General features: G+C 60.5%; 1 protein-coding gene and 1 long non-coding RNA gene across 5 annotated transcripts in view; one reads left to right on the top strand and one right to left on the bottom strand.

The window, feature by feature from the left end:
- The window catches only part of LOC128849328 (uncharacterized), a 45,961-nt gene extending 29,115 nt beyond the window's left edge, over positions 1–16,846 (top strand). The window contains exon 4 of the long non-coding RNA XR_008447330.1: positions 16,631–16,846. This is a non-coding gene — a long non-coding RNA (uncharacterized LOC128849328). The remainder of the gene's footprint in view (positions 1–16,630) is intronic.
- On the bottom strand, positions 216–27,726 carry CADM3 (cell adhesion molecule 3). 4 transcript variants are annotated; one of them, XM_054050680.1, is made up of 11 exons: positions 27,559–27,726; positions 11,393–11,533; positions 11,023–11,175; positions 10,400–10,537; positions 10,003–10,173; positions 8,926–9,016; positions 8,431–8,600; positions 6,443–6,565; positions 5,227–5,352; positions 4,666–4,731; positions 216–4,217 (listed from the first exon to the last, which is right to left on the bottom strand). In XM_054050680.1, exons 1-11 carry the CDS (start codon positions 27,626–27,628, stop codon positions 4,099–4,101), a joined length of 1,368 nt encoding a protein of 455 aa, XP_053906655.1. In that variant the 5' UTR covers positions 27,629–27,726; the 3' UTR covers positions 216–4,098. The 4 variants fall into 4 exon arrangements, with proteins under 4 accessions (XP_053906655.1, XP_053906656.1, XP_053906657.1 ...); XM_054050681.1 differs by lacking the exon at positions 4,666–4,731 and having other exon boundaries at positions 27,559–27,722; XM_054050682.1 differs by lacking the exon at positions 6,443–6,565 and having other exon boundaries at positions 27,559–27,719.
- Between the last annotated feature and the right edge of the window lie 42 nt (positions 27,727–27,768).

A 27,768-nucleotide genomic window follows, 5' to 3' on the forward strand; every position in this document is an offset into this window, starting at 1 on the left:
TGTGCTGGGCACCGGGGTGAGCTGTGTCCCCCCTCAACGCTGAGCTCTGTGCCCTCTCCAGACCCCGGTGCCCCCGTCGGTCCCTCTCCCCACACTATGGGGGGCTCCCGGGCGCAGGTTGGGCTGTGCAGGCAGCATCAGAGAACCACGAGGTTGGAAAAGACCCCTTAGATCATCGAGCCCAACATCGAGAAGCAGAGACGCGCAGGCAGGTCACGTGTGTAATCCAGATATATTTATAGGATTATTTTTTTTCCGAGATTAGCACAGGATATTAGAAAGGTTATAAAGTCACATCAACGTTCGTCGTCTCCCTTTTATGTACATACAAGAACACAGCACAACAACACAGACCGTCCTCTGCCCCGCTGCCACCCCACGGCGTCTCCAGAGCTCCCTACAAATATGGCTTTCGTGTCTATTGAGAGTTCAGTGCCGGCCGGGAAGCGGCTGAAGCCTCACTGGGACCAGTAAGAGGGAGTGAACAGGCCTGGCTGCAAACAGGGGCCACGGGGTCCCCAATCCTCCTCGCTCCCCCAGTGCCAGCCCTGGCCGTGTCCCGGTTTAGATGTCCTGGACCCAGCACGGGTGACCCTGGTGGCACGGGGTGGACACGAGGCTGGATGTCCCTTGTCCACACGGCCAAGAAGGACCCCTCAACGGGAGGTGGCCGATGCTCTTGGGCTCTTCCAGCCACGCGGTGACATTGCCTGCTTTGATGGGTACCGGCAAGGAGGGACAGGAGCTCCTGTGACATTGTCCCTCATGTCACCGCTTGCCCCATTGCTGCTTCGCCCCACCCCGTAGTGCATCCACCGTCCGTGACGCCGTGCACCCCATCACCTCCCCACCCCTTCACAGCACCCACAGCACCTCTTGTACGTAGGACACGGGGTACCTCCCTCCCCCAAACAGCCCTGACCCAGCGACCACAGCGCGTACAGCAAGGTCCACCCTTCCAACCCCCCCATCCCCACCGTGTGACGCCCATCACGCCCCACTCCTGGCTGCGTACCTGTTCCTCTGCACACCCCGACATATTCGTCACCCCAAAAGACTCAACCCCACCACGCCCTGGGCTCCCAGAATGGCTCTTCCCACCATTCCTCACACCCACGGACAAGATCTATCCGTCAGAGCCTCAAAAGTGGGGTTTTTTTCCATCACGTGGTGCACCCCGTCCCACCTTCCACTGGCAGCACGGCGGGTGCAACCATCCCACACCAGTCTCGTGATGGTGTCCTCGTTACCCCTCGTGCTCCTTCAACAGCATCTCCCTTTTCCTGCGTGGAACCTGGTGTTTTCCCACACCTCCCCCACGCAACACGGGCTCTCCTCCTCGGCAGTGGGGTTCCTGCTGCCTTGCACCTACCAAAGCCTGCTGGCTCTTGCTTGAACCTCATGCTCCCACCACTCCCAGGACCTGTGACACCCAGGACCGCAAGCTCAGCCTCTCCCCACGCTGCATCCTGCCGCTTCCGAACACCACGAGGCGTCTCAAAAAGGTCCAATCCTGGCCACCAGGGTAAAGCGGTGACCACCAGTGTCCTTGATGCAGCGGCACTGGGGACAAATTGGCCACGGCTGTGCCCGTGCTGCCTCAAAGGGGGCACAAACCTCATCTCCCACCTCCCTTTCCCCACGGACCAGTTAATCCCCCTCCCTCCCGGTTCCGGGCTTGAGGCATTCTCCATCACCATCTCCAGCACGTAGACTTACAATGAGATTAAATTCTACTTGGAAACACGTCCTTCCATTTTTATTTGAAGGAATTAGGTCTATCGATAGTGGATGTTAAAGAGCTTTGCGAAGCGTCGGGTCACGCATTTGTATGTGCTCAGTGTGCAGTGAAGGAGTTAACAGCATCAACACCTGCAGCGTTATCTCCTGCATCCCTCAAAACCAGCTCCGAGCCACTTGTTGGGACCCCAGGCCAACATCCTCCTCCAAAGAGATGGGAAGGGAAGACCAACATTGAGAAAACCACAGGTTTTCTTCCCTGTGTGCGGTGACGAAGGCTTCATACGCTTCTTGAGGTGCTACCACCCTGCTGCCTGCAGACACCCGGGCCACGGTGAACCGTGCCACGTCTGCTCACGTGTCATAACGCCCCACTCACTCACACCCTGCGCCCGCCACCGAGTTGGGTGCCTCTTCCTCCTTGTCTGCTTGGACCCAGCCCCGTTCCAGCCCTGCGACAGCTTCCCCATGGCCATCCTCCTCGTGCCCCGCTCCCAGGTTCTGGTTGGGAGTGATGCTACCTGCCTTACGGACACCCAGGATTCCACAGTGGAGGATGCCAGCTCTTCCTTTGCCTCCGAGGTGAGGTTACCCACACCGCTGAGGGCTTTTGCTCCTTCCCGAAGGGCTCTTCTCCTCCAGACAACCCAAAATCGAAGGGATGCCCAGCTGAAGGGTGAGCTCCTGTGAGCTCCTTATGTCCAGACCAAGAGGTGCTGAGATCCTGGGAAGCTGAAAAACCTCATCCTGAGGGTGAGGGATGGGGCCTGGCTCCTCGGGAACGGGGAGTGTCCTGCAGATACCGGAATGTATCATCCGCTACAGCCCCATCCTGGGGGCGTGTGGCTGAAATGGGCCAAGCGGACCCTGGGGATGTACTAGAGAGATTGGGAAAGCTTCTTGGTTTTGCCTTGGAAGAGATAGCGGAACACGTAGGAGGTAGGGAATGATCACGCAAGCTTCCTTGGAGACCCCCAACCTACCGAGAAGCTACTCTTGGGCGTTTTGGCAGCCGTTGGCTGCAGCCCTTGGAGCTGAGAGGGACACAGCTTTCTCCAAGCTCAGCCCTGCCCTGCCAAGGGGCCAAGGAGGGAAGGGGAACAGACAGCTCCAAGAAACCGATGCCTTTGGAGCCCCTTTTCACACACCTCAGCCAGAGAAACCACAGCCCCGGTGCCGCTCTGGACTGCTGGAGCTCCTGGGGAGCGGCTCCTTTCCAGCTGCACTCCACTCCTGCGGTACCACCAGCTGTGTCGGCTCTGATAGAAGCTGCTCTCAGGGTTTAAACTGCTTTTCCAGAGGTTCCCAAAGCCGTCCCAGCCAAGAGGCGGGTGGCGATGGCTGCAGACCCATCAGCTCTCCCCAGTGTTCCCAGCGCAGGTGACCTCCCACACTGAACATCTCAATAGATGGTTTCAAATCGATGTTTCCAATCTGAGACATTTGTAAAGTTGGGGCTTTTTCTCTCTGGATTCGCCCCCAAATCTCTGCCCTCCCCCCTCCCACTGGGGTGGGACCGGGGAGCCGCAGTGCCCGGCAGCTCCCAGTCTCTCTGGGGGCCTCAGCGGTTCCCACCCTGGAAGCTCACCCCCCCTTCACACACGTACTGCACGAGGACAGCTCTCCTCCGGAATGGACACTGTTCAACAAGAACCACCAAGGATAAAATCAGGGCAGGGACTTGGGGTTCCTTCCCGGCTTGACCCCCGCTACACGCCAAGACCTCAGCTGGCGTGCTGCTCCATCCCACTGGCCACGTGTCCCATCCCAGTTGGGGTTGGGGCCACCACACAGCAGCCGAGGCTGGAGGAGCAATGGGAATGCGGGTCCCGGCTCTCGGTGGAAGGCATGGGGCGAGCGTTTGTGACAGAGGGGCCGCCCAATTGCCCCGAGCCTGGACCTGATTTTATCCTTGGATGTCAAAGAAACCAAAATGGAGAGAAACAAAGGAAAGAGCTACATCAACCCCAGCCCAACATCCCAACCAAGGGCCCAAAGCAAAGAGCAGCCACGAAACCAAAGCAAAGGTCCAAAGGAAGAAGGAAAGTCGCTCACTCACTGGTTGGAATGTGTTTTGTGCGAGCGCCGGTCGCAGGGATGGAGGTGCAAGCAAGCAAACGGGGCCGGGGCTTTCGCTGTTCGTAGTAGTAATGTTTTGTACAAGTTCAAGAAGAAGCATCATGTCTCAGGCCGGTCGCTCTCTGCTCTCTGTCCCGCCATCCCTCTGTCCGTTTGCCCGTGCCGGGCGCGAGAGAAAATCTGTTGGGTTGAGTGGGGTTTGTGGTCTGGTTTCCGTTTCCATCAGGGTCTGTTGGCTCCATTTCTCTCTCTCTCTCTCTCTCTCTCTCTCCGACACCCCTAGATGAAATATTCCTTCTTGTCATCGCCGCTGGCTTGGCCGCCCTCTGCGTTGATGATGGCCGTGTCGGCATCTGGGGCATCGTCCGATCCCTTGGCCTCGTGCGTCAGGTAGGTGCCTGGGTGGGGAAAGGAGGGCAGCGTCACAGCGGGTCCTGCTGGCACCCGCTCCCATGCAAGCACCGGGAGGCTGAGCTGCCCAGCAGGAACGCGGAGGTGAAAGTCCTTTGGATTTAGCCTGAAATGGAAAAGTCACCGGTTTTCCTTGGACAAGCCCTGCCCCGGGACCAAGCATTGGCTGCTCGAGGCTTTCGCAGCCATCCCTCTGGCCAGAGGGTGAAACTCCCCCTGCTTTGCAGGCAGCTCTTGCCTACGTCTCCAGGCACGTCTCCTGCCCTCCCCACCCTCCCTACATCCCTACATCCCTGTTCCCCCCTTGAAACAGTTGATGGGCTCTCTCCGAAACTGCCTTCTGCAGAGAGATTCCGGCTCTCGGCCGCCCCGGAGCTGGTACGGCGCGGGACGGAGGCGCAGCTCGGCGGGCAGGGATGGGGGGCTCTTACTCACACATCACCTCTGCTGGGTTTGGCCGATGTCTGGATGGGACCGTCTCCCCGTGTCTTATGCACATACCTGCTGGGCGGATGAAAAGTCCAGGGATGGGGAGATGGAAACGGTGGAGGGGAAGGAGGAAGAGGAAGGTGGAGGGCTTGAGGGAGGGCAAGGAGGGGTGGGAGCTGGGGTCAGCACAGACGGGGATGGGGGCACTCCCAGGGCGATGGGTACCAAGGGGGGAAGGAGAGATGGAGGAATGGGGTAGGAGCTGCTTCCGCCTGGTGCTGCCCAGCTCCGAGGACTCGCTGGGACATCCCCACGCTGGGCTCGGTGCCGGCATGGGCAGCAGCCCCCAAAGCCAGGAGGGCTGCGTTGGCTGCGCTGGGTTTCTCCAACCACGGGGCACCTCCGCAGGGTGGGGTGTTGCCTCCCTTCAGCCCTGCCCGACGCTGCCCACTCGCTTCGGAGATGTAGCCCTGCTCCCACACATCCTATGCCACCCGTTCCGATGGCGGCACGGGGGGTCTCGGCTCCGTGCCCCCTCCCTCTTCCCCCAGCTCCTTTGCCCCATACCTTTGTGTCTGATCAGGTAGTGTCCCAACACAATGAGAAGACTGAGCAGGAGGAAGACAATGACGGCAACCACCCCACCGATCACCGCGTGGTAGGTGCTGGAAGTCGAGGGCACTGGGCTGGCATCTGCCCAGACAGTGAAAGGAGAGAAAACAGAGAGAAGGAGATGCTGCAGACCCTGCTGAGTGGCAGAGGCTGCTGCTCATCCCACAGACTGCTCAGGGTCACGGCCACCAGCTCGATCCCGCTGCAGACGAGAGCTGTCTGGTTGGGAGCAAGAAAAGGGAAGGCAGCAAGGGAAGCGAGGAGGGGAAAGCAGTGGCCATCAGTGCCGGTTCCTGCAGGGAGTGAGCGGAGGAGCCTGGAGGGCTGCGCTGGGAGCCCAGCCTGGGAGAGAAGGCAGCCAAGAAGAGCTGCGATGGGCAAACCTGTGCCCAGTTGCCTGCTGTGTGCCCCAGCGAGCGGCAATACGCTCTGCGCTGCTTCACGGTGCCTCTGCGGGCACAGCCAGGATACCATCCTTCCCAGTGGGATTTTTTGCCCCAAAAGGGGAGGCTGAGCACACAGCAGAGCCAGGCTTGGCTCACTCTTCCCCTGCACCATGCTAGCAGGAAGGTGACACGCAGGCTGGCACGGCCACAAGCTGCGCTCCAGGCGGTGACAGTCCCCAGGAAGGTGGGACCCCAAGGCCAGTCCCGAGTCAGCCACATCCTGCAGTGCAGATGGTACTGGGATCCTGCGTCAGCCCCAGCACACAGGGACAAACCCTCCTTCCAGCTACACTCGCTGTCTCCCATCAGCGGTAGGGGACGGAGCCACAGAAAGAGTCAGAGATGTTTGGACACAACACGGGAAAACCAACAGAGAGGTGACAGGACAGAGGGATAAAACATCTCACACAGACACAAGGCACAGGTTGCAGCCCACGGGCAGCTGCTTCCACAACCTGCCGGGAAGAGCTGGAAGGACCTGACGCTGCCCCAGCTCTGGGGCATCAGCTCTGTTGCGTACCACCACCTCCAAGGGCTGCTGCGGTGGTGGCTGAGTCCACACCTGCCAACAAGCAGCCGCACGGGGACTGGAGCCTGGCCGGGCACTTGGGATATGGCAAGGGTGTCCCCAGCCCAGGGATGGACCATCATCCTCATGTGGAGCTGCTTCTGCCAGGCTGAGGAGCAGCGGGTCCGTAAAGACAGAGAAAAGGAGCTTACAGTACCTTGGATGGGAGCTGGAGTGAAGGATGAAGCGGTGGCCATGGATGCATGAGAGATGGGCTGGGAAGGGCCTGGCGGAGGGGCTGGAGTGGAGTGAACGTGTGGGGTGGGGAGCTGGGAAAGATCTGGGGAAGACGACAAAAACATAGGGACACGAATCAACCCTGTGAGGTGTCAGCAAGATGTGACAGAGCCCATGGGAGGGGACTCCGGCTCCCCGCAGCCTGATGGGACCCATCCTTCTCAGTGGCTCTTTCCAGACCCCTTTCTGGACCATGGGTCCTGCTCCGCCCTCCGAGACACACTGCTCCGAGCATCTTCCCCCTTTCTCCTACCCTGCCAGCACCCCCGGTTACCCTTTCCTCAGTGAGGGACCCCAAAGGGACCCTCCTGCCTGGGAGGTCTAGGTCTGCGGTGGCTGGAGAGCATCACCCTCTGTGAGATGCCACCTCCACGTGCCCTCAGGCACTGCTCCATCGCTGCCGAGCGAGGTGGCCGCTGCAGCAGACCAAGGGCTCGGTCAGGCGAGGCGGCCGCTCCAGCGATGGTACCCGAGACCTGAGTGGCTCTGGGGAAAAAGAGGAGGGGGGATTTGACAAAGGGAACCCCCCATGGTTGTGGAGCTCCACTGCTGGTGGCTGTGGCACCGAGTAGGTGAGGGACACGGGAGCTCTGGGTGGTGTCAAGCAGCCTGGATGGTGCTGGGAGCTTGCGGATGGGGTGCTGAGCACCCTGAGAGCTGCTGTGCTCCTGGATGGGTTCAGAGGGCTCCAAGCGCTGGTGTGTGCTCAGAGCCAGGAACCTGCTCCCCGCGCAGACCCCACGCCCCGGGGGACACAAGGGACACAAGGGGTGACAAAGGAAGGACGGCACAGGGTGGGGCATTTAGGGGCCCATCCGGCGCAGGCAGAGCAGGACTGAGGTACCATCACTGCGATGTGATTCCTCTATCCATAGCCACACAGGAGGGGAAGGATGCCAACAGTGCCCAAAACAGAAGGGGAGGGAAAGGGGATGGGACAGGGAAGAGCTGTAGCATGGAGGCGTGCTGGAAGATGGAAAGTCCAGAGTTGGTAGAGAGGAAAGGAACGGCAAGAGATTTGGCAGAAGAGGAGGACAATCCCAAATCCAAGGCCAAAACTGCAGCGAAAGAGGCTCCTACCAACACGGGGAGCTGGGTGCTGAGCTCAGGAGGGGGGCACTGCCGGGAGCTGCGCTGGAGAAACGCTCGCAGCCCCGCAAAGCGCACAGCTCCGCTCCACGCGCGACACAAAGCAGGGCACAAGGACAGGGGACACGGCAGCAGAGCACAGCCGGGGCAGGGGAGCGGTGAGGGGACAGCACTGTGCTGGGAGGCGGTGGCTGCTGACCCTTCCCACACCAGGATGGGCGCTGGGGGCGATGGACAATGGGATGCGGCGTCAGCAGCTCAGGACAAGCCATGGGGCCCATCTCCAGGAGCTCAGGACAGCGCTGCCACGGCATCTCATGGTTTGGAGGGGTTGATGCCATCTGGAAATCCTTTTTGGCCGGCGATGGTGACGCGCAGAGGTTTCCTGGCTGTGACAGGCTCCAGAGCGCTGGCTTTGCCTCCTGTCCCAGAGGCTTCAAGCAGTGCTGCCTGCAGCTCCCGGAGTTACCCTAACGCGCACTCTGCCCCCACTCATCGGAGGCAACAGGGACCGAGCTCTGCCTGGGCCGTGCCGTACCCCTTTCCCGACTCCCCCAAACCTCTCTCTGCCCTTCTCAGCCCTGAACAGTGCAGGGAAGGACAAGGCGGGGCTGGATGTGGCTGGAGGAGCTGGGGATGCAGCGCTGTGCCAGCGAGCACGCCAGGACCCGGCTGCATGCACGCACCCGCCCTGTGATGCACAGACCCCTCTCCCCGGATCCAGGCGCCCCTTCTCGAGGAGGTGCAGCTGGGACAAAGGCAGCTGTGCCGACCAGCGGCTGCCAGAAGAAGCTGGGTGACGCCGGGTGCCCCGCTTACCGCTGACGTCGAGGTTGTACTTGGCCACGACGCTGCCCATGGAGCTGGTGGCTGTGCAGACGTAGGTGCCGCTGTCGCTCTTGTTGAGGAAGGGGAAGATGAGGATGCTGTTGGAGCTCCGCTGCAGGGGCGCCGTGCTGCCCTCCTTCTCCCAGAGGAATTCCTGGGGGCTGCAGAGTGGGATGGCGGTGAGGGACCGCTGCCCCCGACCAGCACCCTGGGGCAGAGCTGAGTCCCTGGCCAGGCAGCGGAGGGGACTACGAAGGCGTGGGAGTATTTAAGCAGGAGGGAAATACCCATTTAGAGATGGATCTGCTGCTCCAGGGGAGGGCTGGGGCTTTGCCTGTTCTCCGTGGGGTGCCCGGCCCTACCTGGCATGGATGCAAGGCCAGTGCCCTGCCCGAGCTCTGGGGAGGGCTAAGCGTCGGATTTGGGAACGTGAGTTGGCGAGGGCCCGGTGGGACTGAGCGAGAGGACGGCCAGGAGGGGCCTTACATGGGGTTGCCCTGCCCGTCACACTGCAGCTGGAGCTCCTGGCCTTCCCGCGGGTACTGCGGACGCGGCTCGATCTTCGCTGTCGGCTTGTCTGAAAAAGGAGAAAACGCACAGCTGGGTGATCGCTTGTCCCTGCCCCGTGCTGTGCATCCCAAACCCTGTCCCTGCCGCAGCCCCGGCTCTGGGCGTGCAGGGGGGCAGCCGGAGTGCACCCGCGGGCGGTGGGGTGCACAGGGTGCTCCCACGTCCCTTGCCTGGTCCAGAGGAGAAGGGGAACGGGGACAGGCAGGACATGGGAGATGGTGCAGGCAGGGAGCAGGGGATGGCAAAGACAAGTCTGTTCTGGAATCCTCAATGGAAGAAGGAGATGGAGCTGTTGGAATGGGTCCAGAGGAGGCTGCGAGGATGATGCGAGGGCTGCAGCACCTCCCATCCGAGGACAGGCTGAGAGAGTTGGGGTTGCTCAGCCTGGAGAAGAGAAGGCTCCAAGGAGACCTTAGAGTGACCTTCCAGTGCCTGAAGGGGCTCCAGGAAAGCTGGGGAGGGGCTGTTCATAAAGGCTGTGGGGATGGGACAAGGGGGAACGGGGATAAACTGGAGAGGGGCAAGTTTAGACTGGACATGAGGAGGAAAATCTTCATGATGATGGTGGTGAGGCACTGGAACCAGTCACCCAGGGAAGTTGTGGCTGCCCCATCCCTGGAGGGGTTCCAGGCCAGGTTGGATGGGGTTTGGAGCCCCTGATCCAGTGGGAGGTGTCCCTGCCCATGGCAGGAGGTTGGAACTGGGTGATCTTGAAGGTCCCTTTCAACCCAAACTATTCTATGATTCTAAGTCTCAGGAAGACAGAGACAGGGACAGGCAGGGGACACCAGGGGTACGCGCACTGTGCAGTGCCCCCACGTGTGAAGGACCACTGCGTGTGCCGGTTGATAAGCCTTTACGCGTCAAGGCTGAATGCACATAGGGCCAACGTGTGTGATGTTTGCCGAACTGCGGTGATGCTGAGGCCCCCTGCAACCCTCCCACTCCTCCATGGCCCTGTCCCCTTCCCCGTGACCCCCGTATGCCACGTACAGTGGACCTGCAGCTTCTGCGTGGTCGACCTCTCAGAGTTCTGCAGGGATTCGTGGTCCACGGTGCAGGTCACCTCAGCTTCGTTGTCCTCCTTGGTGACACGGAACTCCACCCGACTGCTCACGGTGAAGGTTTTGCCATTGGGATCCTCCACCACCTCAGTGCCCTCGTCTGTGGGGACAGGGAACCGTTAGAGCAGCGGGCACGGCCCCACAGCAGAGGCATCGGGCTGATGTGCGCGTTGAGCAGGGACGTCCTTCCCCATCTGGTTCTGGGCAGTAGGATAGGATGCCAGTGTGGTAGAGAACCGGGCACGTCTGCAACCGCTGGCGCCCTGCCTGCCTCCGTGGTGTCCCCTCACCAGCCCAGGGCAGAGCCCCAGGGCTCGGGCACTCACCCTTCAGCTCCTTGTTGCCCTTCCTCCACCGGAGCTGGGCTGCAGGCTTGCTGCCAGAGGACTGGCAGGTCAGCCGGGCCATCTTCTCCTCATCAATGGGCTGCTCATGGCCGAAGATCTGAGGTTTCTGAGGGATTCCTGAGAGAGAACATGGCAAGAAATAATAACAGCCTATTAGCTGTGCGCGTGCTGCCACCCAGAGACGGACACGCATGCAGCGATGTCAACGGAACCACACAACGGTCTGCGTTGGAAGAGACCTTAAAGATCATCCAGTCCCAACCCGTGCCGTGGGCAGGGACACCTCCCACTGGATCAGGGGCTCCAAGCCCCATCCAACCTGGCTTTGGGCACCTCCACGGATGGGGCAACCGTGACTTCTCCGGGCAACCTGCACCAGAGCCTCACCACCCTCAGAGGAACATATTTCTTCCTAAGATCTCATCTCAATCTCCCCTCTTTCAGCTGAAAACTGTTACCCCTTGGTCCTTGTCCGCTAAACAAGGCAAGGATGAGTTAACGGGTACGGATACGGCAGGTACAGCGCTGGACAGATGGATGGACGGCATCTTGCAGGCATTGCAGCAGCAAAGAGGAGATCAGAGCTGCCACCAGGGGCTCACCCAGCACGGTGACCAGGGCCTTTGCAGTCCGCACGGGCATGGTGAAGATGGAGCAGGTGTATTCCCCCTCATCCGACAGGACCACGTCACTGATGCTGATGGTCAGCTCGTTGGGTGTGGACTTCTCCAGTTGGATCCTGTTGTCTCTCAGGGCTGGGAAAGAAGGGACAACAGGGTGAGTAACAGGCTCAGTACCACCACAGCCTTCTGCCAGCTCGTATTTTGCCTGGTGGCATCACTGTAGATGGGGAACAGGAGGCAAAAATCACCCTCTGGGGCACCACTGGCCCAGGTCTGCTTGCCCTCCGCCCCACCACTGCTCTGGTCCTGGAGGTGGCTCCCCACCTATCCCCAGTTCCTGGGCACGTACCTCGTTTCTCCCCGAAGTAGAGGGTCTGCTGGGCAGGGTTGGACCACTGCAGCGAGGAGTCATCGGGATCCTCCACCTGGCACTTGAGCACCACCGTACCACCGGCCACCACGGTCTCGTCCGACGTCGTGGGCTGGCTCTCTGGTCACAGACAGGAGAGGTCAGAGGGGCCCCGAGCATCGCAGGGCAACAGAGGGAAGGGAGGGGGGAAGACAGCAGCATCTCATCCGGGACACGCAGGGCTCTGGTGCTGTGCTGAACACAGCTTGCTCGGGACAAAGAGTTTTTCCAGCTGCCCCTGGATGGCTGCGCTGCAGCCCAGGGAAGGGGATCGGGGTCTCCCTGTCTCGGCTGCTCTGGGTGCAGCACAGAGGGGCTCAGGCAGTGCCAGAGCTCTGGCTAGAGCCAGGAAAGCTGGCAATGCACGTGCACATCAGGGTGCGTGTGCGCACAGCTGGGAGCCCCTGGAGCACGGATGTGTGCGTACACACATGAGCTTATAGGTGCATTTCCCTCTCCCGACACAGGGGATTTCTCTCTCACAGGCAGCATGCTCGGAGCGCAGCGGAGCTGTGCAACCAGGGGACAGCAGGGACCCGCTCTGGGGCACACGTCAGCCCAGCTCTCCCACCGCAATCCCCGTTCTTCAGCAGAAACCAGCCCCGCTACAGCTGCAGAAGCAAGGACCGGTGGGCAGGATCCGTCCCGCTGCCCAACCCACAGCACCCGCGGGGATGGCAGCTCCCTGGATGCTGCGGTGCCCAGGTGGCAGCTCCATGCCAACCTGCACCGACGCAGCAGTGCCAGGTATGGCTCCGAGCTGGTCCCGGGGGCTGCTGAAGCAGCTGGTGCCTGCCAGGCGGGAGCGGATCCCGGCCGGAGCAGGCGTATGCCAGGAGGCAGCAGGAAAGCCTGGCTCCAGCACAGGCTGAAGGTGTGTGGGGAAGCAGCAAGCTCTCCTCCACCACTCTGGCAGTGCCAGCAAGGTGGGGCTCTGTGCCAAGCACCCCACGCAATGGGATGCTCCACTGGCCATCTCCTTCCCTGCCTCCAGCATAAGCATCCACGCTCCACTGAGCGTGGCGCGTGGGTGCAGTCAGTGGCCCACGCTCCTTGTCATTCCTCAAAGAGCCTTTTCTCTCGCTCACGCTGCTCCTAGGCTGCGCACGTCCCTTCCCAAACTGCGTTTCCTCAGCTAAGACATCGTCCTTCTCAGAGGGCTCCACGCTGCCGAGCAGCCCAAGGGCAGAAAAGAGCAGCAACAGGATCGGATAACCCCCTGCCTGCCCCAAGGACAGCTATTTCGGGAAAGCCGATGTGCCAGTGAGCTCAGCTGCACACGGAAAAAGGGGACGGTGGCTCTCCCAGCCCGGGGGCTGCGCACCCTCCGCACTCAGCTGGTCCACAGGCAGCACACGGACAAGAAGGCAGAACACGGACACTGCTATTTGCACTTTGCTTGTGTGATGGATATGGAGCTTCACAACACACCGTCTTCCATCTCAGCTCAAGTCACTCACGTTTAGGCAAGGACTTGACCTCAGAACCCCTGTGCCAATCCTGCCTGCTCGCCCACATGGGCTGCGCTGCAGTCCTGATTTAGAATCGTGGAATAGTTTGGGTTGGAAGGACCTAAAAGCTCACCCAGTTCCACCCCTGCCATGGGCAGGGACATCCCACTGGATCAGGGGCTCCAAACCCCATCCAACCTGGCCTGGAACCCCTCCAGGGATGGGGCAGCCACCACTGCTCTGGGCACCCTGGGCCAGGGCCTCCCCACCCTCAGAGTGAAGAAACTCTTCCTTATGTCCACTCCAGGGAAGCCCGGGCTGGGAAGCATATGGAATCCATCCCCGCCCATGCCCAGCAGCCACAATTAGCAGAGATTCATCAAATTTGGATTAAAAATATTCCCAGGGTAAAGACTCTCTCTCCAGCTGCAGGAGACTCCCCATCAGGAATGCTAATATTTCACGCTCACTATTGAGGTTTTGCTCCTTGTCCTCTGCCTGGATCCAATCACCAACCCCCAACCGATGCTCGGCTGAAGGAGCCTCTGCTTCACATCTCCTTCTGTGCAGACATTTAGACGCAGCGATCAAGCCTTCCTCGCACATCAACCGGACGAGTCCATAGCTGAGTCCATAGCTTTGTTCCCTAACTGATTCCCAGGCTCTTCCCGGACGCATCTCCAGCTCACTCAAGGCGTGGGCATAGCGGGAGCTCCAGCGAGGACCACCGGGACTCTCAATGCTGGGCACGGCACTGGGTTAGGGATGGTGACCCCTCTTTGCTGTGAGGGTCATATCTCTCTGGGGTCTGCAGCTCAGCCCGGGATCGAGCCCGCAGCCCTGTCCGATGGGAAACCTGTCCATCGGCTTGTTTTAATTTGGTTAACGATGCCTTTGCGCTGCCGCTACTGCAATTAGGGGATTAGGCGGTTGCAAGCTGCTCTTGTCCAAACTCACAACACTCGGACTCGGATGCAGCTGAGGACAGGTTCTAAACCCACACAGAACAGACCCAATCTCTTAATTAACACAATTACCATCACCCACTGCAGCGCTGCCCTCATTAAGGTATTAGCGAGGGGGAGGTCAACTGGAGCAAGATGCATTTCCCCGGCGCAGGGGCCGGACGACGCCTCTCGCGTGCCCACGCTCAGTGATGCCGAGGGCACCGGGCAGACCCATCGCGGCTTTGTTGACCACCTCCCATCAACCTCCCAAGACTCACCGGGACCACCACCACCACCACGATGAGTCTCCAACCCTGCCGGAGATCATAATTCTCCGGAGCGCTGCAAAGCTGCCTCCATCTCTCTCCTTCCTGCAGCCGTGTGCCGGCGGGGATGCAGCCCCACACTTTGCCCCTACGGCAAAGCCCCTCCAACACGACCTAAATACCCAGCTCGCCTCCGCGCCGCGCGCCCGACAGCTTGGAGGAACAGATGGGCACGGCCGAGCCGCTGCGCCAGTGCGGCTTGATTTAATTAAAACCCGCGGTGGCTGTAACCTGCTGGCCCTTGACAGAATAGGGGCAGAGCCACCGCGGGAGCTGCCGCGGGGCCAGGAGAGGAGGGTGCAGCAGCACCCCCGGAGCAGAGGGTTCCCCTCTGCAGCTGCGTTGCTGCTTGTGCAGCGAAACCCCCTCTTGGAAGGCAGGCAGCGGGGCACAAGGGGCAGAGCTGCCACCTCACGGGTGGGCACGGTGGCAGAAGATACCTCATACCCTATGAACGGTGCCAAATTCAGCGGCTCCAGCCCAGTGCATCCTCCCAGTCAGATCCTGGGGGTTTCCAAGGAAGATCAAGAGCAGCTCAGGTCACTCCACTCATGCTGCAATGGTCCTTCAACAGCACCTGAGAACCTTCAACACAGGCTGAGAGAACACAAGCACTTGTCACGCAGGGGTCCAAACCCTCCAGGGATCCTTGGGCAGCAGCCGAGGCACGAGGAAGAGCACCACAAGGATGCTCTGGAAAGCTGGCTGCAGCGAGCGCTTCCAGGTCTTCCTGGCACGCTGGTTGAAACGGCTCCTGTGAGCCTGGGGACAGGTGCTGGACACTCAGGGAAGCATCCGCCCTCACAGTGCTGGCGTAGAGCCGCTGGCACAGTCCCCTCACCCTGTGCGATGCCCCACGATGGCCAAGGCAGCCCCGGGGCCACCCCAGCGTCCTGCTCCGAGGGGCTGCACAGCCCCAGCATGCCGGTAGGCTCAGCTTCTGCTCCCACCCCGGAGCAAGGAGGGGAGCACGTGGCTCCAGGGACGCCAGCGCTCCTCTGCAGGGATGAGGCAGTGTTTGAATCCTGCACTGTGTGCACCCCAAGACCACCCTCCCGCCCCAACAGCCAACAACCCTCCTTGCTCTCGGCTCTCCTCTCCAAGAGTGGGAAGCAGATCCTTCTGATCATCTCCCAAGGGCCACTCAAGCCTCGTTGGCCATCCAAGGCCCCTGCAAAAGGGTGAAAAGCTATTTTACAGATGGGAAGCCAGCAGTGAGGTCTCCCGGCAGGCAGAGGACCTGGTTCTCCCTCCACAGGACCCTCCTGGCGGAGGACAGACCACAGGCAGGGACACCGAGCTTAGGTTCCATTCCTGTCTTGGATCCAGGGGCAGGCAGAGCAACCTCAGGTGCTCTACAGAACACCACCGCAAAGACCCTGTTTTTGGCCAAGAGCTGCTGCCCATGTTTGTTTTGGATCCCAACTGGCGCAGTGAAATTAGAGAAGCATCACGCTCGAGAAAAATCAATATTTCATTAATTAAACCTGTGCACTTTTGCAGAGGGGGGAGGGGGGCTGTATTCATATTTATAAGGGAAGGGAAAAAAATGATGTGCACCTCTCTCCCAGCTCCCTGAGCCCAACAGCAGGAGCCACCGGCAGGCGCATCCCCTTCAAGCAGAGACCCTGCCCAAAGGTCTCAGCTCTGCTTCTTCCAGCCTGGATTGCTCCGTGCCCAAACACACGAACCTCCTGCAGCATCGCATCTCCAAGGGCTTTTGCAACAAAACGCCACGGCACGCTGCCTGCCTTCCCGGAGCCGTTTCACCTGAAGCATCCTCAGGGAAGTGATCACAACATCAGCGAGCGATGCCTGCGAAGGGCACTGCAGCCCAGCAGCCCTCACGTGGCGTCTGGAGGATGCCCTCCTGCATCAATCTCAGCAGAGCAGAGCGTTTGCCAACACCTGGAGGCACTTCCAGAGGCAATGGAGGTCCAGGCAGGAGCTGGAGGCACCAGGACCCTCTGCTGAGTATGTCCACCCTGTGCTCCTCTGAGCCTGTCTCCAGGGTGTGAAAGTGTTTCCGCTGGGGCAGAAGGAAAACATGCATCGCTGGGAACCCCCAGACACCTCCAGCCCACAACCAAAACCCAGTGCTTGTCATTGATTTGGTTGGAAGGGATCTTAAAGATCATCCGGTTCCAACCACCCTGCCATGGGCAGGGATATCCCACAGGATGAGGCTGCCCGAGGCCCATCCAACCTCGCCTTGAACCCCTCCAGGGATGGAGCAGCCACCACTGCTCTGGGCAACCTGGGCCAGTGTCTCACCACCACCAGAGTGAAGAAATTCCTCATGTCCAGTCTAACTCTGCCCCTCTCCAGTTTATCCTCGTTCCCCCTCGTCCCATCCCCACAGCCTTTATGAACAGCCCCTCTCCAGCTTTCCTGGAGCCCCTTCAGGCACTGGAAGGTCACTCTAAGGTCTCCTCAGAGCCTTCTCTTCTCCAGGCTGAACAACCCCAACTCTCTCAGCCTGTCCTCGTACAGAGGTTCTCCAGCCCTCGGGTCATCTTTGTAGCCTCCTCTGGACCCATTCCAACAGCTCCATCTCCTTCTGTTGAGGATTCCAGAACTGGACCCAATCCTCCAGCTGAGGTCTCCCCAGAGAGGAGCAGAGGGACAGAATCCCCTCCCTCCCTGCTGGCCGCGCTTCTCTGGATGCAGCCCAGGACACGGTTGGTTTCTGGGCTGTGAGCACACGTTGTGGCTCCTGTCGAGCTTCTCCTCGACCAGCACTCCAAGTCCTTCTCCTCGGGGCTCTCCATCGCATCATCCCCATCCTGGATTGAAATCAGGGATTGCCCCGACCCAGGGGTAGGACCTTGCCCTTGGCCTGGTTGAACCTCCCGAGGTTCTCCAGCCCCACTTCTCCAGCCTGTCCAGGTCCCTCTGGATGACATCCCATCCTTCCAGTGTGGCAACTGCTCCGCTCAGCTCGCTGTCGTCTAGCTCCATCACCATAAAGATCCAATTTATCTCTGTTGACACAGACATTTTCGAAGGCGAGTTATCTCCTCTCCGAGGACTGTATTTTAATAATTCACTCAGCAGCCATGAACTGCGCAGCTCCGTTTCCAGCCGCGGGCATCCTTCCCGTGTGCTGACACTGGAGCAGTCCAGGCAAGGTGGTAGTTCCAAACTCAAAGCCAACCAAGCGGGCTCAGACATCTGCTGTGCAAGCTTGCTCGCGAGTTGATCTGAGTAGTGCGTGAATCCACAGCGTGGGATAACCCAGAGCCCAGCTTCCAGGCTCCTCCTCACCGGCAGCTAACTCGCTCCAGATTTTGTTACAGAGGGAAACCTGCTCTCGTTTCACTGCATCTGCTCAGTGCCACCCCGTCCTCCTCTTCCTTGCGTGTGGAAGGCAGCCTCGCCAGCACGCTCCAGCCCTCGGATAGAGAACGCATTCCTCTGGGAGCTGCAGCCCAAAGGGCTCTCCCACAACACCTCCAGGGCCAGCTCCTCTTCCAGTCCTGCGGCATTTCAACATCTCTCGCGGCTGCAGGGCTTTACCGAGTGCCGTCGCCAAAGCGGCAGCTAGCAAGATGGGACGGCTCCATGCCAGACGAGCAAGAGCACGGCAGAGGAGGATATGGGCAGCAGGAGGTGAAAGGAGCAGATGGAGGGCCAGGCTGAAGCAGCTCAGATCAAAAGGTGATGGTGGAGGGATGCAGGAAGCCAGGCTGACCTGGGAGAGGACCAGAAGTGGGGGCATCCTCGGGTGCAGACATCCAGCTGCTCTCCTGCTGAGCATCCCTGGCACAGCAACGCCACAGAGGCAGTGGCACTCAGGTGCTTTGGGAAGTTTCTCTGGGTTTTCATCACCCTCACAGGGACAAATCCATCCTGGATCCCCATCTGCACCCTCCAGTGCCAAACGCTCCCTCTGCCCCTTCGCCAGCTCCCACTCTTGTACCTCCAGCGCACAACAACCAGCCTCTCCGACCCTTCCTTCCCCCAAAGCAAGGGGTTTGATCCCAGGCTGACAAAGGATTGTCACGTTAACACACACGCTCGCTACAAGTGGAAAACACAACCCCCAAGAGCCTCCTGTGACCTCCAGCTCTCTTGTGGACAGGGATGCCGTGACACGCCACTCCAACAGCCGGATCTGCAACAGCCAAGCCTCCTGCTCATCTCATCCAGCTCTTTGCTGGGGTTTGCCCACACAGGGGACTTTGGTCACAGCCTCCGTGGCCCCATCAATGCCCTCCTGCAGCCCTGAGCCCTCTGCAAGCGAAGGCAGCAGGGTCCTGCTCCGAGGAGCAGTGGCGCTTGACCCCGAGCACCACCAGCAGAGCTGCATCCTATCCCCACGGCGCGGGGACGCGCTCAGACCCTGCCCCAGCGTGCGTCGAGAGCCACCAGCTGCTTTTAACACCGGACCAGGGTTAAGCAACTGAAACACGGCTAGCAATTAGCCATCAATCAGCAGCCAAGAAAGAGAAGCAGCAAAAGAAAGGCTGGTTGCAAGTGCTGCCCAAGCTCTGGGATCGCGAGGATGCCCTCCTCCTCTCCTCCAGCCTAGTGGGCTGTTTTTAGAGCATGCCGATGGAGCCCCTCCTGCACGCCTTTGGCTCTGCCACCGCGCATTAGAGCGGAGCTGGGCAGCAGCAGGACTCTGCTTCCACACAGTCTGGTCCCTCCGGACATCAACTGCCCTTCCAGGTGCCTCAGGGCTGGAGAAGCCCCTGCAAAGAGCTGGGATGGGGACAAGAGAGCCTGGGAACCCCTCTGATGGCAGCAGCAGCTCCTGCCTGCAGCTCTGCTCCGTCATGTTTGCACGCCCATGGCTGGGAGGACCTGCTGTCCCTCTGACCCATGACTGCCAGCACCAACCCAGCACTGCAGCTGCCTTGGGGAGCACCAAAAGCCCGGCTCGGGCACACACCACCTGCAAGCTGGATGAGGATGGGCAAAGCCCTTGGAGGGGGGCAGATGGAGATGAGGAGGGATAAGCCCCGTTCTGGGCCACCATAAATCACCTGAGCCCTCTGACAGCCATCCCCACTGTCAGAGTTTTCCTGGGCCTTCCAAAGGGGATCGGTCCCCTCGGGAAGGGGCAGCAAGCTCACCCAGGCCCTCCCATCTCTTGAGGTTCAACAAGACCAAGGGCAAGGTCCTACCCCTGGGTTGGGGCAATCCACGCTTTCAATCCAGGGTGGGGGATGACGTGATGGAGAGCAGCCCCGAGGAGAAGGACTTGGGGTGCTGGTCGAGGAGAACCTCGACAGGAGCCGCAACGTCCGCTCGCAGCCCAGAAACCAACCGTGTCCTGGGCTGCATCCAGAGAAGCACGGCCAGCAGGGAGGGAGGGGATTCTGCCCCTCTGCTCCTCTCTGGGGAGACCTCAGCGGGAGGATTGGGTCCAGTTCTGGAATCCTCAACAGAAGAAGGAGATGGAGCTGTTGGAACGGGTCCAGAGGAGGCTCTGAGGATGATGTGAGGGCTGGAGAACCTCCCGTGCGAGGACAGGCTGAGAGAGTTGGGGTTGTTCAGCCTGGAGAGGAGAAGGCTCCAAGGAGAGCTTATAGCGACCTTCCAGTGCCTGAAGGGGTTCCAGGAAAGCTGTGGAGGGGCTGTTCATAAAGGCTTGTGGTGACAGGATGAGGGGAAAACGGGGATAAACTGGAGAGGGGCAGGTTTAGACTGGACATGAGGAGGAATTTCTTCATGGTGAGGTTGGTGAGACCCTGGCCCAGGTTGCCCAGAGAAGCTGTGGCTGCCCCATCCCTGGAGGGGTTCCAGGCCAGGTTGGATGGGGTTTGGAGCCCCTGATCCCGTGGGAGGTGTCCCTGCCCATGACAGGGGGGTTGGAACTGGATGATCTTTCAGGTCCCTTCCAACCCAAACCATTCTATGATGCTATGGTTTTCTCTCAGGCCCCCCAGGAGCAGAGCCGGGCAAGGGTGACCCCTCTCCCGGGGCCCTCCTTCTCCAGTTTGACAGCAAACAGCTGATAACTACTTTTTTGAGCGTGTTTTTTAGCTCCTACCCTAAGGCCAATCTCCAACATGACTGTTGCCAAGGGAACGAGCTCTTTGCTTTGACAGTTCTGTTTTAAGGATCTCCCGCCTGCCCAGTGAGGTGTCTCAGAAATGGTTGCTTTGGATGCCCTGGTACCTCACTTGCTGCTTTGCAGGCATCTAAACGCTTGCAGCAGAGCTCTGCCCAAGCTGCCATGAGAAACTGTCACTCTCAACTGTCCAAGGATGAAACACACAAGGTTGTGTAAGAGGATATTTATAACAGAAAGAAGAAACGGCGAAAGCCTTAGCAGCTCTGCTCCCCTCCTGGAGGACAGCACGCTGCCAATGGGCACCACAAACACCACCTCTTGACTTCCCAGAAAGACAGAATGATAGAATAGGTTGAGTTGGAATGGACCCTAAAGGTCATCCAGTTCCAACCCCTCTGCCATGGGCAGGGACATCTCCCACTGGCTCAGGCTGCCCAAGTCCCATCCAACCTGGCCTGGAACCCCTCCAGGGATGGCGCAGCCACAGCTTCCCTGGGCAACCTCACCACTCTCAGAGTGAAGAAATTCCTCCTTACATCTGGTCTAAATCTGCCCCTCTCCAGTTTATCCCACTGCCCCTCATCCTACCACTCCAAGCCTTTGTAAACAGCCCCTCTCCAGCTTTCTTGGAGCCCCTTCAAGTACCGGATGGTCGCTATAAGGTCTCCTCGGAGCCAGAAGTGAAGAGTCACTTCAAGGGATTAAAATACAGGTTCGATTCTGCTGGACTTTCAGGTGACTGCACTGGATGCTCTGGAGCTCTGATGCTCTGGAGCTCTGATGCTCTGGAGTTGCTGCAAGGAGTCCCCACATTCCAGTGGATGCTCAGGGAGCACGGAGCACCCTCAGCTCTAGCTGTGACCCATCGGGTCATCTCTGCTGCCGCATGGTCTGTCCCTTCTGATCAAGTCCCCAGTGTCACAGGGAGACAACAAAAACCCAGAAACCAAAGCTGGTGAGATGTGCACAGGCAAAGCAGCCCCACCCTGGGGAGTGTGACGATGCTGCCCTGTCGCTGCATTCCTCTGCTCAGGGTGAAGGGGTTTAAAACCCAGCCAAGAGCAGAACCTGTCGGCGCCACCAAGCCAGGAGCACCATCGGGTTCGCCTCCCGAAGGCTTCCAGTGCTTGTTGGACTGGGAGGAGAGCAGAGCGCAAGCCGGACGACAGCAGAAAGGAACATGAGGAGTTGCTGCCCTGGGCAGTGCCAGCATGGACATCACATCCCAGCTCTGGAAAACAGGTCTCCAGGGTGCAGAGGGCAATGGGGTCCCAACAAGCCCCGATCGCTGGCACGGTCAGCCCTGTGCTTGTCTCCAGATTAAGGAAATGAACCCAGTTCACACGCCTCTGCGCAGCCCAGGAAGCGGCTGCTTCCCGCACCTCTGCCTACTTGGATCAGAAGTGTCAGAACTCACTTTCCCTGGAAACGATGGCCTGGCAGCAGCAGCAAAAGCAGCAGTCTGGAAAAACTGATGATCCACATTGGGCTCACCAGTGAATACACTGTCTGAAGCATTGTCAGGTGAGGAAGAGCATCTGCAGATGGAGCATCACCCGGAGCATCACTCGAGGGAGGTGCAGGTCCCCTTGAGTGGGACTCCGCAGCAACAAGGGGAAGCTCACAGCTCTCGTGCTCCACAGCCAAACACCAGGATCACCTGGCGAGACACCGTCTGGCTCGGCAGCAATTGCTGCTGCCCTCCAGCACATCCCTGTGACACCGGGGAGCCTCCGCAGTCCCCGAGCAGCGGGAGGCACAGCTTCCAATGTCTGCCCGCGCACACACCAGTCCTTGTGCCCTCAGCCCGCATTACAGCAGAGGCAGAGCGTGACGCCAGGTAGGTGACTGGAATGGTTAAGTACATTCCTGCCCAGCCCTCATCGCGCATCTCTGCTTCTCCGCCTCTTTCCACTGTTATTGATTGCTCGTGTTAGGTAGCCTCCGTCTGGGTTAGTGCTTCTGGCGCCAGGGCTGCCCAAATACAACAGACTGCATTACTGTGTCCACGGCTCCTCTCCCCGAGCGAGCGCCACCGTCCCTCTGCCACAGCGACCACGTCCCTCTGCCACAGCGACTGTACAGCCCAGCCCGGTGCCGGCTGTGACAGCAGCAGAGAGGCTTGGACCATCTTGGTGGATGCAGGAGATCTTTCAGAGCGGGATGGAAAGCATCATCCCTCTGCCACCCTCACAGGTGGACGAAGGAGCCAAGGCACCAGAGAGATCACTCCCACCTCACCATCACCGCGCGATGAAGGCTCTCTGCCTGCTGCATTGCTTCATAGCTGCAGGTGCCTGGCCAAGAGTGGACGGGAGAGAACCGGAGCAGATGGTTCGAGCTAAGCTGACCCAGTCATTCAGAGAAGGATCAGATACATCCGACTATATGGGTGTTACAACGCTGGCATCACCTCCAGTGTCCCATGGAGTCACTAAGAGCCAAGCAACGAGGAGGCAATTCAATCTGTACAGGCACAGCATCAGATGAGCTGCACGGCCAAGCCACTGCCGGGGCTGCAAAAGGAGCCTGGAGAGCAGGACAGATGGAGACAGGGCTGGACACCAGGGGTACCAAATGCCAGCACAGGGAGCAGAGCACTTCCCAGAAGGCACTTGCACACGCAGACGATGCGGACACAGCAGCAAAGAGGGCACCCAGGAGAGCAAGCCCAGCAGCACACGAGCACAGCCTACCAAGCTTCAAGCCTACCACACCACCACTAGCAAACGCACCTTGGAAGGTGTTCACACCCTGCATCACCTCCTCCCTCACACTGTTCCTCTCCTGGGAGGACCTGAATAGTCAAGTGACACCCCTGGATTGGGGTAAAACTAGGTTCAAACCAATCTAGAGAAAACAAACAAAAACGTTAGCTTTAATGCAGATTCCTCCACCTGGCTAAGTGCCTGGCCATGCCTGCACCACGGGGACTACCCAGATGAAGATGCCTCCACAGTTACTCTGGCAATTCCAACGCCCCTGGAGAGGCAAGAGCATCAGGCACAGGGAGAAGAGGCAGCGCCTAGCATGCAGAAGACCTCACAAGCAGGGAATCCTGGGCAAGTGGGTGCTTCCCTCTGTGTGCTTCCAGAGAAGGAAAGGCACCCACGCTTGGGAGATGCTCAACTCCTGCTTCAGCAGTAACGTCCCGGTCTGTTGGAGAGATCTCTGGCCAGCAGACCAAGCCACCACACTCCCAATAAGCGCCGCAGCCTCAGTGCTGCAGACCATGCCAAAACCTCAGGCAGTAGCAGGACAGCAGCAAAATTCCTGTCCCACGGCAGCAGCGCCAGCACATCCCCTCACCGTCTGGGTATGTGGTGGGGCAGCTCTGCACCACTTGATCCCCTGTATTGTCTTCAAATCCAGCGTTGCCTGTTGAGCCTAATGCATTGTGCCAGACAGCTGAGAGGTGGCTTTCGTGTTCCCTCCACCCGGCTGCTCACAGAGGATGTTCTCCTCCAGCTGATGTGCTGATCCCAGCTGCAACACCGCTGCCAGAACAGCTCGCTTCCCCCAGGCAGCTGATCAGAGTCATCCAGAATCAGGCCATCCAGGTATGGAGTGATGCAGATAGGTCGCACTCCTTCTCATGCCTGCACGCTGCCGCCTCATCAGGGATGTCACTGCTTCCTCTACTCTAGTGCCAAGGGCTTGTGCTGGCACAGAAAGAGACTCATACCATATGGTGAGCCCTAATGACATGCAAGAACAGGGCACTTGCACACATTTAGTTGGGTAAAACCACCGCCGTAAGCAGCAATCAAAAGGATCGCGCTACCTTCGGAGAACTACCAGACTTCCACCATCCCACTCCTGCACACCAGGACTCGCTCCACAGGGTCCTCCTGCCACCAGCCCAGAGGTCGCACCCAACCTCCCGCAATCCGGCTGAGGATCAGTGCCAACATCTCCTCAGAGCTTCACCTGAGGAAGCAAGACTACAGAACCTGCAGCCATCACCTGCTCTAGGGCGAGGGATGGCAAGAGCCCCGTGGAAATCCAAACCTCTCTTCCAGCCCTATGCTGCTACCATCAGATATTATTCCCACTCAGGCATGGCAAGGTAGATGTCTTCTTACAGAAAGGACACCAGCTGGAAGTGCGGGGTGTTTCCCCAAGATGGAAGAAACTTCTCCTGCATGGTCTAGCCAAGCGGACACCTCCACCAAGCTTCATAAAGATGAAGGCACCTTCCAGGAAGAGGACGGTCTCCTGAACCTGCCTTTCTGCAAACACCAGGCAGGGAGCTCATGTCGCTTGGCTTTAGACACCTTGGTGGTCTCCAGGCTCTCCTCAGCCAAAGGAGGGGTGTGGGCATATGACACCTAACAGCCACCAATCTCCAAGAAGAGATGCAGCAGCCCTGTTCCCCGGCTGTGGCACCTCTATCTGGCCGGGCAGACTCAGCTCCAAAGTTGAGGCTTCTCTCAGCAAGAAAAAACAGACCCAAGGAACAGAGCAGCTCTGGGACAGTGGGAGGTGACCGGATCCCAAGCTTGGATCCCTGCTGTGCCACCAAAGCTGCCCAGCTTCACCCCTTACTGCCGCAGGACAGCAGAGCTCCTTGTGCTGCACGTCCAGGGATGCTCAAAGCCTGCGATGCTGGTGCAACGGCAAGGAAAAACGGTCCCAAGAAGCCTGTTGGCATGTTGGGATTCCCATGGGACAACAGTAGGACATTGTTCAAACAAAAAGGTTACACAACTCTGGAGTAGAATAACTCCAGAAGGGGAATAATCCTCACAGCAAGGACACCCACGCATCCAGCCCAAACACTCAGAAATCTGCCGACAGCAGCACAACTCCAGCCAAGTGCACAAACGCGGCCCCAGTGCAAAGCACCAGCACCTCCAGTGCCCAGGGAGCTCCAAGAGGCTCTGCCAGGTCCCACCACGCCTGGAGCTTTGAAATCCAGAGTGTGGTAAGAGCATTTCTTCAAGGTTTGGAGACGGTTACTCCATCCCCATCCTGGGAAGGGTGCTGTGGAGGGGCTTTCCCAGCTGGAGAGCCACGATGGCAGCTGATGGATGAGGGATATGAGCGTAAGGCACTGACTGTGAAGACATGCCAGCAGCTCCTTCTCAAGCTTCTTCCAGCCATTAGTCTCCTCTGCTCCCAAAGGCTTTTTTGGGGTCTGTTTGTCTCTGCGTTGGACAACGGAGAGCCTGGCAGCTCATGGCCAGGACTGGGCCACAGCAGCAGGCCAGCTCTGGAAGAAATCTTGCAGTGTCATCATCCAGGCTGCATCCTACCCTCGGACTCCACACAACTTCAGGCCACAGCCACCCCCTCCCGTCTGGCTTCCCTCCCCCCCCCCAAGCACTGAGCATCGCCACGCACAGGATACCAGGTCATCCCTGCGCTGTGGGATGGAGCATCACCCACACCCAAGTGAGTCTTTTGGGCTCCTGTGGGAGCCGTAACCAGAACAAACACTGGGATTCGTGCATGGGAACGCAGCCACCAACCCACACCGGCTCCCAGAGAAGCTCTGCTGTGACAGTGACCTCCTCCAGGGAAGGGATGGGCGTTGGGGGAGGCTCACTACCCACTGTACCGTGACAGCCCTTGGGGACCCCTCGACCCCAGGACTGCGCAGCCACACCAGAATCACCTCCCTGCCTCCAAAGAGCCACGGGCAGGGAGCAGGATGGCAACTGGTCCCTTTCCCACTGCCTCCAAACCACAACACACAGACCGGGGGTAGAGGATGCTCCATCTCCTGCATCCTACTCCCCATCCAAACGTGACCGGTGTCTCTAGGCACGGCAAATACAGCCGCCCAACAGGAATTCCAGCCGCTCAGCCAGGACTCCGCAGCTGGAAGAGTTACAGAAAAAAAACCCCCAAGGCGCTGGCACGGATGAGCCCTTCCCCAAATGACAATTGCTTTGCGCGCTCCGGTACCGGGCGAGAAGCCCTTTGTCTCGGGGATGCTCCCACCGGCCCGCGGCTGCGCTGCCTCCATTCATCCCGGGGACCCCCGCATCCACCGGGAAGGGGGGTGGCTCTGCCCACCGAGGGGGGCTCCATCCCCACCCCCCCCGCGGGCATCACCGGGAGGAGCCGCCGCCGCCCGCCGGTGCCTGTCTGGAACCTTCCGCCGCCCCGGCCCCGCCCCGGGCGGTGCGAGACGGGGAGCGGGGGGGGCACGGCGGGATGGGGGACACACGGCGGAGGGGGACGGACACGAGGACAAGCTGGGGGGGACGATGGAGGCACGGCAGAAGGAGGAGGGGAACGGACACGGCGCTGGGAGGGGACCGGGACAAACCGGGGGGGACACACGGCGCCGTCGTGACCTTGAGCCCCGCCAGTCGTGCGGGGCCGCGGCAGCCGCGATCGCATCCGTACCCATCCGGGGCCGCGGCGGCCGCACCCGCATCCCCGGCGACCGCATCCCCGGCGACCGCATCCGAACCCACCCGGGGCCGGGGCCAGCCGCACCCGCATCCCCCCGCGATCGCACCCGCATCCCCCCGCGATCGCACCCGCATCCCCCCGCGATCGCATCCCTCGCCGATCACACCCGAACCCGAACCCACCCGGCGCTGGGGGCAACCGCACCCGCATCCCCCCGCGATCGCATCCGAACCCGAACCTACCCGGGGGGGCCGGGGGCAACCGCACCCGCATCCCCCCGCGATCGCATCCGCATCCCCCCGCGATCGCATCCCTCGCCGATCACACCCGAACCCACCCGGGGCCGGGGGCAGCCGCACCCGCATCCCCCGGCGATCGCACCCACAACCGCCTAGGGCCACAGCAGCCGCACCCGAACCCGCACCCCCGCCCCGGGGCCGAGGCACCGCGACTTGCCGCGATCGCACCCGCACGGGTACCCGCACCCCACACCGGGACCGGCCTGGGGCCGTGGCAGCCGCACGGGTCCCCGCACCCACCCGGGACCGAAACACCGGTATCCGTAGCCTATACCCCCCACGATCGCACCCGCACGGGGCCGGGGCAGCCGCATCGGTACCGGCAGCCGCCTAGGGCCACGGCAGCCGCACCCGCACCGGTCCCCGCATCCACCCGGGACCGAGACACCGGGACCCACTCCCCGCACCCGCCTAGGGCCACGGCATCGGCATCCGCCCCGGTCCCCGCACCCGCCCGGGACCGAGCCCCCGGTCCCCGCCCCGGTCCCCGCATCCCGCACCCGCCCGGGAGCGGCGGCGACGCGGGCGGGCCCCGAGGGCAGGGCCGGGGCGGGGCGGCGGGCGGGGCGGGTCTGACCCACATAACGGCCCCGCCGCACCTGTCGCTCCCCCCATCCTTTTCCCGCACCCCGCCGGTCCCCCCTGAGCCATCCCGAGGGAGCTCGCCCGGTACCGGCGCCTCCACTTACCGTCGCGGGAGAGGTTGCCGCGGGCGGCGCCGAAGCAGGCGAGGAGCAGGAGGATGCCGAGGGGCAGCATGGTGGCGGCGGGGCCGGGGGAGCCGCAGCGAAGGCGGCGGCACCGGGCGCGGCGCTGCTCTCCGGGCTGGAGCCGGCGGTGCGGCAGCGGCGGGGATTAAATAGAGCGCGAGGAAGAGACCAACGGTGTCGCGCCGGCGG

The sequence above is a fragment of the Cuculus canorus genome, chromosome 28 (assembly GCF_017976375.1).
Source record: "Cuculus canorus isolate bCucCan1 chromosome 28, bCucCan1.pri, whole genome shotgun sequence".
Lineage (NCBI taxonomy): Eukaryota > Metazoa > Chordata > Aves > Cuculiformes > Cuculidae > Cuculus > Cuculus canorus.